The sequence below is a fragment of the Cavia porcellus genome, unplaced genomic scaffold (assembly GCF_034190915.1).
Source record: "Cavia porcellus strain 051 isolate PalLab524CR breed Dunkin Hartley unplaced genomic scaffold, mCavPor4.1 scaffold_28, whole genome shotgun sequence".
NCBI classification, from domain to species: domain Eukaryota; kingdom Metazoa; phylum Chordata; class Mammalia; order Rodentia; family Caviidae; genus Cavia; species Cavia porcellus.
In genome coordinates, this window is record NW_026947511.1 from 11,878,916 (window position 1) to 11,892,498 (window position 13,583).

At 35.5% G+C, this 13,583-nt stretch overlaps 1 protein-coding gene across 3 annotated transcripts in view; it reads left to right on the top strand.

The window, feature by feature from the left end:
* Asah2 (N-acylsphingosine amidohydrolase 2) overlaps positions 1 to 9,351 on the top strand; it is a 104,455-nt gene extending 95,104 nt beyond the window's left edge. For all 3 annotated transcript variants that reach the window (XM_003473912.5, XM_023566718.2, XM_023566719.2), the window contains 3 exons: positions 1,185 to 1,244; positions 4,003 to 4,091; positions 6,596 to 9,351. In XM_003473912.5, coding sequence (XP_003473960.1) covers positions 1,185 to 1,244; positions 4,003 to 4,091; positions 6,596 to 6,785 — 339 coding nt within the window. In that variant the 3' untranslated portion in view covers positions 6,786 to 9,351. The remainder of the gene's footprint in view (positions 1 to 1,184; positions 1,245 to 4,002; positions 4,092 to 6,595) is intronic.
* The last annotated feature ends 4,232 nt before the right edge of the window (positions 9,352 to 13,583 follow it).

The window sequence follows — 13,583 nt, forward strand, 5'->3', positions numbered from 1 at the left end:
GTTTATGCAGGGTGGAGCCAGTTGGGAATCGGTATCTCAGTGCTCCCTTGGCACTTTGAGTCACTTGCTGGCTGTACTTAGGCAGGACAGAGCCACTTGGGAAGTGGTAGCTCTTACATTTACTCTATAGTAAAAGCTTTGGTATTTTTTTTTTTTAAGGTAGAAGGGATAGAAAAAAAAGCTTTAAAAAGTGCTAAGAATGAGCCAAATTTAACTCATAGCCTCTTGAGTTAAATTTTACTACTGTTCTTTTATTTTGCTCAGGCAAGCAAGCATATGTTTCTAAATTACCTGCATTTTGTTAGAAAAACCAAGGAAGGGATCTAGAAACAAACATGGTAGTGGCTGACCCCATACAAAACCCAGCCACACAGCAACACAAGAAGACAGCTCTGCCTGGGATAGTACCTTAGAAAGAAAAGGGCACCTAGGGGAAAAGAGACCTGTACACATGTGGGGTTGAACAGAACCTTTACAAGTCTCTAGTCCTCTCTTACAGCTCTGCTCTTTGTGGTACTCTCTTCTCTGCTGCTCTAAAGTAACTCAAACTCTGACTATCGTGGATTCCATATTTTACGTCCTCAGCATAGAGAGACACCTGACAAGGACTGAATTCTGCCTTTTTCCCCACAACCTACAACTTCTCTGTAGGCATTAAATTAGGGTGATTGTAGGGTTAGTCTTCTTTATCTTTGACCACTCAATGGTCATTGTCTTTCATTGCTTAATCATGTTGTCCTTAAAGCCATTGTTTAAGTCCAGTGTTTTAGTTATTTCAGGTGGGAGGGTGGTATACAATCTGACACTGTGTTTTGTGTAAATGTAAGTAAGCCATCTATAGACTAATCTTATTCGATTCATCTGTCCCCTGTATGCGTATGGAAGGGAAGTGGCAGACAATTTAAGGACTAAAGTATCCATTTTCATGTGCTGTCTTGGATGTAACCTATAGTTTACATCTTTATCTACATTTGAATTTACAAAAAGAAATTTTGCTAGCTTCAAATTACTATGTTTATTGTTGCAAGGACATTTTCTCAGATATTCCCAAGGTATTTCTTGATGATATAGAATGGAATCTGCCCAACGATCAAGACTCCTAAAACACGGAATAGATAATGATCACATTGTAGTACAACAAAAATTCTTTCATTAGAACTTACCAAATGAATTTTTATTTTTAGGGAGAAGTTGCTGAAGTTACATTTGTAGGTGCTAACCCAAAGAATTCAGCAGAAAACCAAGTAAGTATCATTTTTGCTTATATATCTAAATCTACTTTTTATCCTTTCATTCACTTGAATATGCCTTTAGAAGTTAATAACATGCACACAGGACGTTCCCACTTGTTCCCTATCTTATTCTTCCAGATGGAAAAATGTTTAATGCATATTATAAATATGGAATTGAGTCTGGAAAAAATTACACAGAAAATATTTTAATGTCTAGGTATATCTATATCTATCTATATATTTCATAATTCATACAGCTCTGCATGTTTCTTGAGAAGATGGCAATTTACATATAATCTCATTCATGTACTAAAATGTAGAACTTTACTAGATGTGATCAACTAATCAAAGGGCCAAGCAAGTTAGGTGTGTCTTGAGATCCTTCCCTCTCATTTTTGGACCCTTTTCTCCTCTTCCGTTATTACTACCTATAACCCTACCTCTTCTGTTTTAGAATGGTCACTGATCTCCAGATGAATCTCTTATAGGCTTAGGTCCTGGCCCCATGGGGTTTCTTTTGTATTGGCACATTTCTGCACTCCCTATTCTCGGCATTAATAGGGTATATGTGTATTATTATTAAAAACCAACAGATGAAATACATATCCAGTATAAAAGCAAATAGAAGTGCATAAAATAAAATGTTAAAGAATCCTGATTTTCTAGAGGTAATTGCTGTTAATAGTTCATTTCAGATCATTTAGGCTTTTTGTTTCTATGATATATATGATATTTTTATACAAGGATAACATATACTGAGGGCTGGAGATTTAGCTCAGCGGCATAAGCGCCTGCCTTGCAAGCAGGCAGTCGTGAGTTTGATCCCCGGTACCGATAAAAAGGAAAAAGACAAAAAAAAAAACCCCATATATATATATATATATATATATATATATATATATAGATAGATAACATGAAGTAATTTTAGTTTACTGTAAATTCCTTCAAATGGCCTTATAACCATACAAGCAATAAGTGGCCATTCTCTAGTTGTACACATTTAAGTAAAGAAATTTTTAGAGGCAAAGAGACTTACAGAAAGTGATTCTTGGATCATATTTTTTACATTTACCCTGTTGCTGTGCCATTCTTCACTGGGTCCATAATTCTTGTAATACAAAATATCTTTATTTTAAATGAACCCTCCTATTTCTGGTCATAAAATATCTTTATTGCCAACTGTGGCAATCTGACATCATCAGATAAAGGACTGGAAAAAATGTTCTATTTCTTGGATACTCAGCATGCACTTGTTTTAAATAATTTCTATTGGAGATATCGCTGAATGCTTCCATGTTTATAACGTTATTTTCTGAAGTTAAAAGTGTTGCACCAAACACTTAGTTGTCATTTGATATCCTGGGGGTAGAGAAACTCTATCCTCATTGTTTCCATGGAGAACAAAATGCTTAAAGCGCTATAATGAAATACATGTAATATATAAAAATTTTCTGGAACATGGTACAAAACAATTACTAGTACTCTTTATCACTATTACTCATCATGTAATCATTATCAATATTTATTGAGGGCTTACCATATATAGGTCCTGGGCTAAGTACTTCATATACAATATCACATTAATTTAATCTTCACTACTCCCCATTAAGTTACATCTTATGAGTAACCTATAGATTACAGATTAGTAAACTGAATCCTAAAGAGGTTGACTAATTGATAGTAACTAGTTATGCATCTTGAAGAGGTTATGGTAGGGATGTGGGAAAAAGATACTCACTGTTTGGCCCTGATGTTCTGTGATATAGACTTGTGCTCCAGTCTGTACTATAGACCTGTTCTTTGGGTCTCATCATACTTCATGCTTATTTTCGGCTTCTCCAATGTCATTCTGCCATTAATAGGCAGAAGTGGCTTTCTTTACAAGTCACCATGGTTATAAACACTTTTTCATTAAATATAATCCAGCAGTTGACCAATGAGAGAATTTTAAACAATTATATGGCCAGCTGTAAAAAGTGATCTATTCAGCAAAGGATTATTTGATCACTGGTAAATGAAAGTGTAAAGGGTTATGATGGATAAAGATGAATTAGGCACGAGTCTTGTCATTTAAGGGCCACAGTCTAAGAGATTTTGAGGGAAATTGCAGATTTGTGGCCTTTGTATTTATTAACATGTCACATTAAAATCTATGCTTTATTTGCAGCTGAATTCATGGCTTGAAACAAATTATTCTATTACAATAATGTTCCTATGAAGAAATAAAATCTGTTTATAATATGGTTTCTAGGACTCTGTTATGACAAAATATAGGAGCTGCCTTTAGCATGCAGGACAGGGAAGATTTATATATTCTTTCCAATTCTTTCACTCAAAAAGATACAGAAACTAATAATTCATTTACCAGGAAACTGAAATATGAAGAAACTTCCCTTCTAAATCATTCTAAATCACTTGGTGACCAAAAAATTGTATATATAGAACAATAAATATGTCATGGAAAGACTTGATTTATGTCTTTTTTAAATTTTAAGTGTATTCCCAGTTTCTTCTCAGCTCTAATTTCCAATCAGCTCCATAATTATGTTTCCTTGAAATATCTAATGTCATAGCTTTTAACAGACTGGATAAATTAACATTCTGAAGACATTGCATAGAATGTGAAGGGGAACACCTAACAATTCAGGTGAAATTCTAACACAGTTTCACACAAGGCATTGGAGGTTGATGTGTGGTCAGCAGGAAGAGTTAGTAGAGCCTGGACCTTTTTTGTGACTATGCGGTGCTTGATAAATGAATTGTGTTTCAGACCCATGAGACCTTTCTCACCGTGGAAAAATATGAAGACCCTACAGCAGCCTGGCATGTCATGTATAATGATGCCTCCTGGGAGACTCGGTGAGCGTGCCTAGTGAATATTTTGTCTTTTGCACCTTAGCAGAAGTTGGTTAGTAATTCAGAAAACATGCATAAAGGAGTGACTCAATACACAGTACTCATAATATCAAATTCCAGGAATCCTTCTGGCCATATTTAATTGATTTATTGGACTTCATTTTTATTCTGCTTGTTTCCAAAAGCATCTGGTGTGTGCGTCTGTAAGATGGTTGCTAATGAGGTTATGGATTCCATTCTTAGAAATGACCTTGTTAGTGTCATTTCTTTTTTTCATGGTCACAGATATCACCCTGAAAACTTATACTTTCTTGAAATTTGACTGAAAAAGGTGTTGGACAGAGGAGTTGCATTGTCTGTATAGAGCACAACATTCCTACTGTGAAAATAGTGAACTTATTCCCGTATGTAGTTTGGACTTACACATGGCCAGTGATTCTTCCTTTACTTATAGGAATCTGAGAGGTTTAATTCTTGCAGAGTCTTGAAGAACATGTCAAGTTTGTGCTTTCTCAGAGAAATTTATCTCTGCCTTTTGTTAAAAAATTCCAGATCTGAATAGGTATTTTAAATATTTAGACGATTTTTCTGAAACAGAAAAAATTTCTGTTCTCAAGTCAATAAATGTTACATCACAAAACAGTGGTATGGAAGTAGGTAAAAATTTTGACAATTTGTATCTCATTCAGATAGTATCAAACTAAGTTAATTATCTCATGCTGGTTTGATCCACATGGCTTACTGAAAACAGGGATTTGACCATGTTGTGATCCATTTGACAGCCACATGTAAATACAGGAATGTTTCTTTGACCTTTAGGACTCTAGAGTATAGGTGTGTGTGTGTGTGTGTGTGTGAGTGCCATTGGATGGCACTCAGTCAGCAGCATTCATTGTGTTTTTAATTATGCCTTGTAAAAATACTGATGAAAGAGGACTTCTAGAAGTGAAAAAGGATGATTTTCACAAGCAACGACTCAAAACACCAGGCCACGCTAAGGACAGGTTTAGAACTCTTGCCTTGTTCATTAGCAGCGAATAGCATCAAATATTTATAGAGAACATGAGGACAGTCACTCAGAAAAAAGAAAAAATGTTGAGAACACTCTCAGTACCCCAGGATTAGCTTTCTACATAACTGAGAGATCAACTAATTTGCCGATCAGGCTCTCACAGTCCTTTGAATTCCTGACCATGGTGCCCGGGCCAGCAGGCTCTGCCTCCATGTTTTCGCCCTCCCACTCACCACAGCTCCATAAGCTCTGTTTCTACTCACTAGCTTTCTGGTTTTGACTGCACCAAGTTCCCACGGTGGACACTGTGTCTTCTGTTTTTTCATCCTAAAATATTCTTCTTCCACATCTCTGTTGACTTAGTCTAAATGATATTTCCCCAGAGAATCTTCTGTCTTATTTTCTTTTTGTGGGTTATCATTCTTAAAATGTTCAGATTTGTTGGTTTATTTATTGGTTATCTTTGTTTCCATTCCCACCCCAATAGAATATAAATTTCATGAAACTTTAAGCCATCTTTAGACTGTCTCCACCTTGCTTACTACTGTGAGGTATGATGAAAAGTATGGAAAATCTTAAAATTTTAAAAATTTGTTACACATTGGCTTCAATAGCCCTAAAATATTCCTGCTTGCTTCGAACACTGTTAGACCATTGTTCTTGCTGCCTTCTCAAATAGTGCTGGCGTCTTCTTCTGCGAGTGACTTTAGTTACACTATTGCACCTTCTGGGTGTCCTGAATCTATTCACGTTCCATGGTCATTTTGATTTTAGGAAGTGCCAGAATTTGCCTGATGCCAGACATGTGAAACAGCGGGGTGGGGACACAGCGTGTTCTTTCTACGAGCCTGCTTTTCCATTGGCTAGCTCTTGCAGCAGCAGTCACCATGTTTTTAATTATATCTTGTAAAGATACTGATGAAGGGGAAGTAGAAGTGCTTCTCAAAATGGCAAGAACAATGACATATGTGTTCAAAGCAAGCGGGAGTATTTTGAAGGGATTTGATGTTACTATATCTTTTATTATAATGCATTTTTAAAAATTAAACATTCATTGTATATTTTGATCAAATTTCATTTATCCCCAGTACTTTTTGAGTAGAATTGAACGTGGCACATATGCTTATTAAATACACATTTTAAACAAATCAAACTAGGTGTGAAAAGAAGCGTCAGTTGATATAGTCTGATAAAGATTATTATAATGATTCAAAGTGGGAGGCTCCTGTGTTCTGAATATCAAGTGAGGATCCCTGGGATGGATAGAGTTTAGGAAAGAAAGGCAGAACAAGTAATATATTTCTTCAACTATTCTTTAAAGTTTTTTTTTTAAGGAAATAGATATTTATATTTTGTTCTTTGCTATATCTTCAGGAGGTAGAGTAGTATCTTGCTAATTGTAGGTACTTCTTGAGTATTGATTGAATGATTACCCAGTTTTTGCTAAGCACATGTTTTGAAGACTAAAATTGTATTTTTTGTTTTCTACTAACAGGTTTTATTGGCACAAAGGATTACTGGGTCAGAGCAATGCAACAATTGAATGGCATATTCCAGAGACTGCCCACCCTGGAATCTACAGAATAAGATATTTTGGACATCATCGGAAGCAAGAACTTCTGAAGCCTGCGGTTATCCTGTCATTTGAAGGCACTTCCTCCGCTTTTGAAGTTGTAACTACTTAGTGAGAAGCTGACAGTTATTTAAAGAGCAGCTTTACTCCGTGTGTATTATGCAACTGGTTTCACATAAGTGTGAATCACCATTGGGACTTCTATAATTGTCCCTGTTTGGGGACAGATAGTTTACTGCTGGGACAAAATCGTGTGTGAGTGTGTGTGTGTGTGTGTGTGTGTGTGTAAAATAAAGAGTAAGGGACCCGGAAGGAAGAGAAAGAATGAGAGCGTGAGGGACGATGTGTGTGCGTATGTGAGTGTGTCTGTGTCCCGTGTATCTTACTCCAGTAGCCATGCACCTTGGTCTTCAGCCTAAGCATGACTGCCCTTGAGGCCTTGTGATTATTTAAGGGACAGTTCTCTCCAATATGAAACCTCTGAAATGTTAGTGAGAATGTTCAAAGATGTGTGAGTAATGTGTAGCCTGTTTATTTATAGAACTATTGAATGGGAAACGTTTGTAAAAATTGTCTAGATTGGAGTTTTATTTTACAGACTGGAAAAATGAGGTTTTGTGGAGTTCAGATTCAAATAAGCTTATAGCACCCCCCCAATGCATTTAAAAAGTATTACATAACCTTGCCATAAATATAGAACCTTAATTAGAGAAACAGAAAATTAGCATGTCAGTTTTTTGTGCATTCAAATAAGTATAGCTCTTCTAAGTAGTCACTGGTGTTGGTATGCCAATATAGAGTTGATGCTCAAATCATTTCTGGAATTACCTTCAGACCCCAATTATGAGAAGTCAGACTTCGAATATTTTGATTATGCCTTGTATTCCCTTAAGTGTCCTTATTCTAGAAGATTATATCTGTTATTCTCAAGATTTACTCTGTGATTTTTTTTATTGGTTTTGCCAATTAAATTCACCCCAAACCACAAAGCTTTGCCATTAGTGTAGATTTTAAAATGAGGGTTACTGGCTGGAAAGCAGTCCTTAAAGAGGAGGTTCAAAGTTTATTTTTCTGTTCTTTTATTACCTACCATTTACTCGCTTGTGTGTGCATGAATCTACTCAGTCATAGAATATTCATTAAGACTTAATGTCCAGCATTCTACTGGTGCCTGGTCTTGATAATCAGTGAGGTCACATTTGAGATGAATGTGTGTAAAAAGGTGAATTTTTTTTTTTTTATCGGTACCGGGGATCGAACTCACGACTGCCTGCTTGCAAGGCAGACGCTCATGCCGCTGAGCTAAATCCCTAGACCCAAAGTGAATATTTTGAAGGAGAAAATATTTGATTTAATATGTATGATAGCAATATGATATTTTAAAACATGACAGTAAAAGATGCATTGCAATTATGTCTCCCATCACTCTTGCTGCTTTCTGAAGTAGTCTTGGAAATTTTTCTGAAGTGATTTTTACATTTTGTTGCACTGTCTTAGTTGCCTAGATGTCCTGAATCAATTCTAAATGTTTACCTGTCATGATTATTTTGACTTTAAGAAAGAGCCAGCACTTAAACTGTGCCAGAGCTAATGAATAAGGCAGAGGAGGACGCGCCGTGTTTTCACAAGCCAGGCTTCCCAGTAGATGGCACTTGGTAGCAGCATTCACTGTACTTCTGATCACACCTTGAAGATGTGGAAGAGAATTTCCAGACCTGCTTTTAGAAAGTAGCCAAAACAGTGGGATAAATGTGTTTACAGAAAGTAAGGGTATTGGAGGGGAAATAAAGGCAATGTGTCTTCTACTGTAATAATTCTTTTAAAATTTAAATGCTTACCATATTTTTGCTCAGTCCTTGTATAAATTCTAGAGAAACATGTGAAACTCAGTAATGTTGCAGTTACATGCTATGCATATTCAGTGTTGCATACTGTAACTTTGGATGAAAAGGCTCCAGACAGTGTGATAAATACTGTTGTCAAAGTCACTTGGGGGCATTACGAATGACATAGCTTAGTATCTCTGTGAGTGAGATATGACAATCTAGTATCAAAGGTCTAAAAGTACTAGTTGTATTTAAAATTATCTAGGTTAACTAGGAACTTCCAAAGTACAAAGCATATTTCTAAACCCCACGTTACACTTTTTTAAAGGCCCATGTTTGTAGTACATAATGATTGCATTCTTCATGGGGAGTAGGTACGTGTATATAATGTTATCTTATTATTTTTTTATTTCCTTCTCTTCCCCTTACTCCATCTCATATGAATGTAAAAGCTTTTGCATCTTAGGTGGAGAACCAACCTTTATTTCAAAACTAAACTCTAAATTTTGATATTACGTTAATGTAAGAACACTTACGTTCGGTTATGTATGACTTACACTTAAAAATGAATTAGAATGTACCCGGGATACTCTTTGGAAATCACTATTTCAGACAGTGTTTCTATGGAAGTTAACTGCTGAAGATTATTAATCAGAATTTCCAAGGTTTGTGATTATTTTTCCTAAAGACTATCACTGTATTTGTTATAAAAGTTTAGGGGCCTAAAAAAAGCAAATATTTCTGCAATCAGTTGATTTCAAATCCCCTTCCTCCCAAATTATATATAACAAATTATATGAGTGTTTTAAAAAATGCTTCTCACTATTCAGAAGAATTTATTAATGGCTTTCATTTGTTTGTTTTATTTGTGTGTGTGTGTGTGTGTGTGGTTATGGGGATTGGACTCAGGTCCTCATCCAGGTGAGGCAGATGCTCCATCACTGACCCACACCCTGCCCAATGAATGATTTCTATCACCTTCTTTCCTTCCACTGAAATACTCTTCAGAAAGCCTGCCTATTATTATTCTCTTTTGCTCACTGGCAACTGTACTAAGGTGACTGTTGTATTTCCTACTGAGCATTCAGCCCTCTGTAGACCTAGAGCCTTGGTCTCAAATAACACACAGAAATTTATTTTCTCATTTGCTGTCATTTCTTTTAGACCATGGAATTCTACTTTTGTAGTATCCAAAAGTAAAGCCAAATCTCTGCCTTATAAACACCATAGTTACTTATCCAAGCATAAAATTAAATCAAGGGCCTGATTTGATCTATTAATCTAAAAATATAGATCTAGTCTATGCTTATTGCTGCTGTTGGGAATGGCTCTCCAGAGTCAAACCAAGTGGAGGAAACTCCTAAAAATGCTAGAGAATGTGCAGATGGTGGGGTGGGTTAGTGGGAAAAATTTTTGGAGATTTTGTTTCTCAGGACACAGTGTGTTTTATTTCTTGTACGTCTGGTTTCAAAAATACTATGACTTCTTCAAAGACTGCTGAATGATTCCTCTTTCATGTCTATATTTTTCAATGCATGCCATGTAAAATTATCAATATTCAATAGAATATTTAATAAGTTAAGAATTATACATAGGAAAGTATTTTCTAATGAGAGGTAAGGGAGACAAACAGATACTTTTTTAAAAAAGAGCTAAGTTGGCTAGTTGATTGCATGTGATTAAGATTGGAGAGTGATACAAATAAATAACTTCAGTAAAAAAAAAAAAAACAATTGAATATAAAAGAGGTGTTTCTTCATCAATTCTTTCCCAGACTCTGAAGATCTACTGCTAGTGAAGCAAAAATGGTTGACTTTCTGTATACTACTTTGGCAAGTGAGTTTCCTAGTAGGGTAGCTAATTATACAATTATTTTGTGACCTAATTGTGAACATCCTTTTCCAATGTAATACTACAAGTCATTTTCTGACTTTAGCATATAGTTTTTATCGTTAGCCAAATAGTTTTATCACTAGATGGTATCTTTTATTTAGTGCTTCCAAGTGATGTTTGTGGTGACCAGGTATCAAACATGACTTGATGGCTTATCCTGGTCTTTGAATGTTCAGAGTTATATGATACCAGAGATGGGAGCTCACATTTTCTCCACACGACTAAGATACACTCTATTGTAAATCACCAAATATTCTTATTCAACAGTGGTCCAAATGGCAGAGATATTTTTAGTCTCATTATCATGGTAGGTCTTGAGGTGCTAAATCAAGTTGGTACAGCCATTTGGTGATGTAATTCATGTTTTTCTGATTATATTGACTTTAATTCCTTGGCCTCAGTTGGAAGGTAGCTTAATGCAATTAATGCAGAAGAAAAATAGGGGAAAAACATGCTTTGCAGAACCTCTTTTTGGAAAGTAGAAATAATTAATAGGAACACTAGAAAAATTTCTTTTTCATTTCCTTGTCAAGAACTGTGACATATAGAAAGTCCTAGTTGTAAGGGAGGCTTAGAAAGAGATTACATGATTTTTTTTTCTGCTTTTGTAGCTGGGAGTCAAGTTCTGAGAGAAAAAAAGAAGGGATAGAGCAAGTAGCTGTTATAAAGTGTGTCGGTCAAGATAGATTAGTTATGCTTCAACCCTTGAGATTTAGTTCTTGATCCATGACGTACTCACTGTGGTCAGCTGGAGGATCTATGCAATCTCACCCGGGACACATCCTGGGAGACTTTCCCATTTAAAGCATGGTTTTATGATTGGGGTCAGTGGACACTGAGAAGAGCATCAGCTCTTGAAACTGCTACAAGAATTTTCAAATTTCATTTGGATCATCCCTATATACCAGAATTAATATACTAACTTAATTTTCCTTTGAAATACCTGAAACTAACTTACCCTAGGAAACACAGTTTAGAAAAGAACATATCTTTGAACCAGATAATAGCAAAGAATTTCACCTATACTGCAAAATGTATGCATTCCTTCAACAAGTTTATACTGAGAGTCTGTGCAATTTAAAGCTGGCATTATACTAACCCCTCGGGATGAAACAGTGATGAAATCACAGCTATTTGATGCCATCTGGAACAACTTAGAGTTTAATGTGCAAAACACAGGTAAACAATCAGTTACTGTACACAGTGAACCATATTGCTAGATCAGAGTCTCAGAGATGGTTTTGGAGGAGTCATGACAGAAGAAATGACACAAATTAAGGCTTAAGATATATGCAGAAATTAGCTAGAAGAAGAGCAATATTGTGTGTATGTATGTATGTGTTCATATGTGTTCAGGCACATGTACAGGATAAATAGGATGTTTTAGATAAAGGGCATATGAAGCAATTTGGGGAGTCCGTAGAAAGGAAGAGTGGTCAGAAATAGTACCGAATTTGCATTCATAAGTAGCAACACTGTTTTATATTAGCATTAGGGTTTCCTCTTGAGACTGTCCACCTGTAGCATAAATGTCCTTGAATATGTTTGTCCTTTGGTTTACTAGTTCAATAAAACATCATTTACAAGCAAGGAAACTGATTTTGTTTCTCAGTTTCCATTGATATTGAACTGAACCTCCTGTCTTCATAGATTATAAGCTTGTCTCTTTAAACTGAATTTTTAGGAGACTTCATTTGCTTCTGTCTCCCTCACGTTTCCAAATCAATGATTTCTTTTTTCATTTTTATACCTACTATTGATAACTGGCAAGTATAGCCAATGAAGACCACTTTCTCATTTGAAATGAAGTGCAGAGTTCCAATCTACCTTGAAAAATATTTCTAAATAATAGAAAATTTAGTCATCCACATAAACTGACAATTCCAACTTATTAGAGACCAGGCTGTGTTGATTTTGTTTCTACATGTGTCTTAGGATAGTGAGCAAAGTAGAAGCCTGGGGATATTGGCTCACTACTAGCTAGCGGAGACAGGAGACCTACCAACCCACTGCTTGGATCCAGGAATCTGGACATATTTACTTGCCATATCCTCTATTTTAATATAGTTCTCTTATTTAATATAAGAGATTCAACTTTTACTCCAGATCAGAGAAGCAAACAGAACATAAGAACTTAATATCCTGGCAATTGCAAGGTTAGACAAAAGATCTGTAACATCCCCTAAATGGCCAGTGGACTGGGATATAATGCAGAGAAAGACATCTTTATGTGCTACTTCCAGAAATTAACATGTGTGTTTTACTAAAGTTGATGTCACCATCATGAGGAGAATATACACTTTGGATGTTTTAAAAAATGATGATGTTATTGTGCTGACACATTGCCTCCCCTTTATCAGCTTCTCTTATCTTCAATCGTGCAAAAATACAAAAACAGTCTTGTAGAGACTGAGAGGTAGGTAGCTTGAAACTATAAAATGTAAATGCATATAAAGTGGAAGGAAAAATATGAGTTTTAGAAACTGGTCAAGTTTAGATTGAATTACTGCTGTTATCCTAAGAAGGTTACTTATTCTTTTGGTGATAGTGTTAAAAAACATTCTTTGATTTCTAATAATAATAGTGAAAGGAAAGTATTCTGGAAGTTAACTGGTTCAAATCTTAGTCCCACCATTTAATCACTGTTAGACCATAAATAAACTTTGTAATGTCCAGTTCCTTCATTTCAATTTCTTAATGTCTAAAAAGAAAATGACAATTATATTTATCCTTTTAGACTGTGAGATTAAAATAAGGTAAAGTTGTTGGCACAATGTGGATTATATAGAGCTACTTACTTTACTAAGCTTTTAATTGAGTTAGTTGATATATAAGATAGTATTTGGAAAATAATAACAAAAAAATTTCTATTGAGAACTGAATCATGACTGGTCCCAATGACACTATGCTTTCCCTAATCTTTTTCAAAATTGTGTTTTAACATTTCTAGTTCTAGTATAGGAAAAAATCAGAATGAGAAGAGAACAAAAGTTGTTAGAATAGTGTAAACTAAGCAGTAACAGAAGTTGGAACTAGAACCAAATCCAGAACATGAGGTGTATACACAATGAGATCTTTGCCTAAAGTCAGGTTGGTTGCCTCTGGCAATAAGGGAGCTACAGCTGCCACAGCTCTAAGGCAAGTGGGCCATCCCTTTGCTGCAGTGTCTAATTCATGGCTCAGATGCCCTA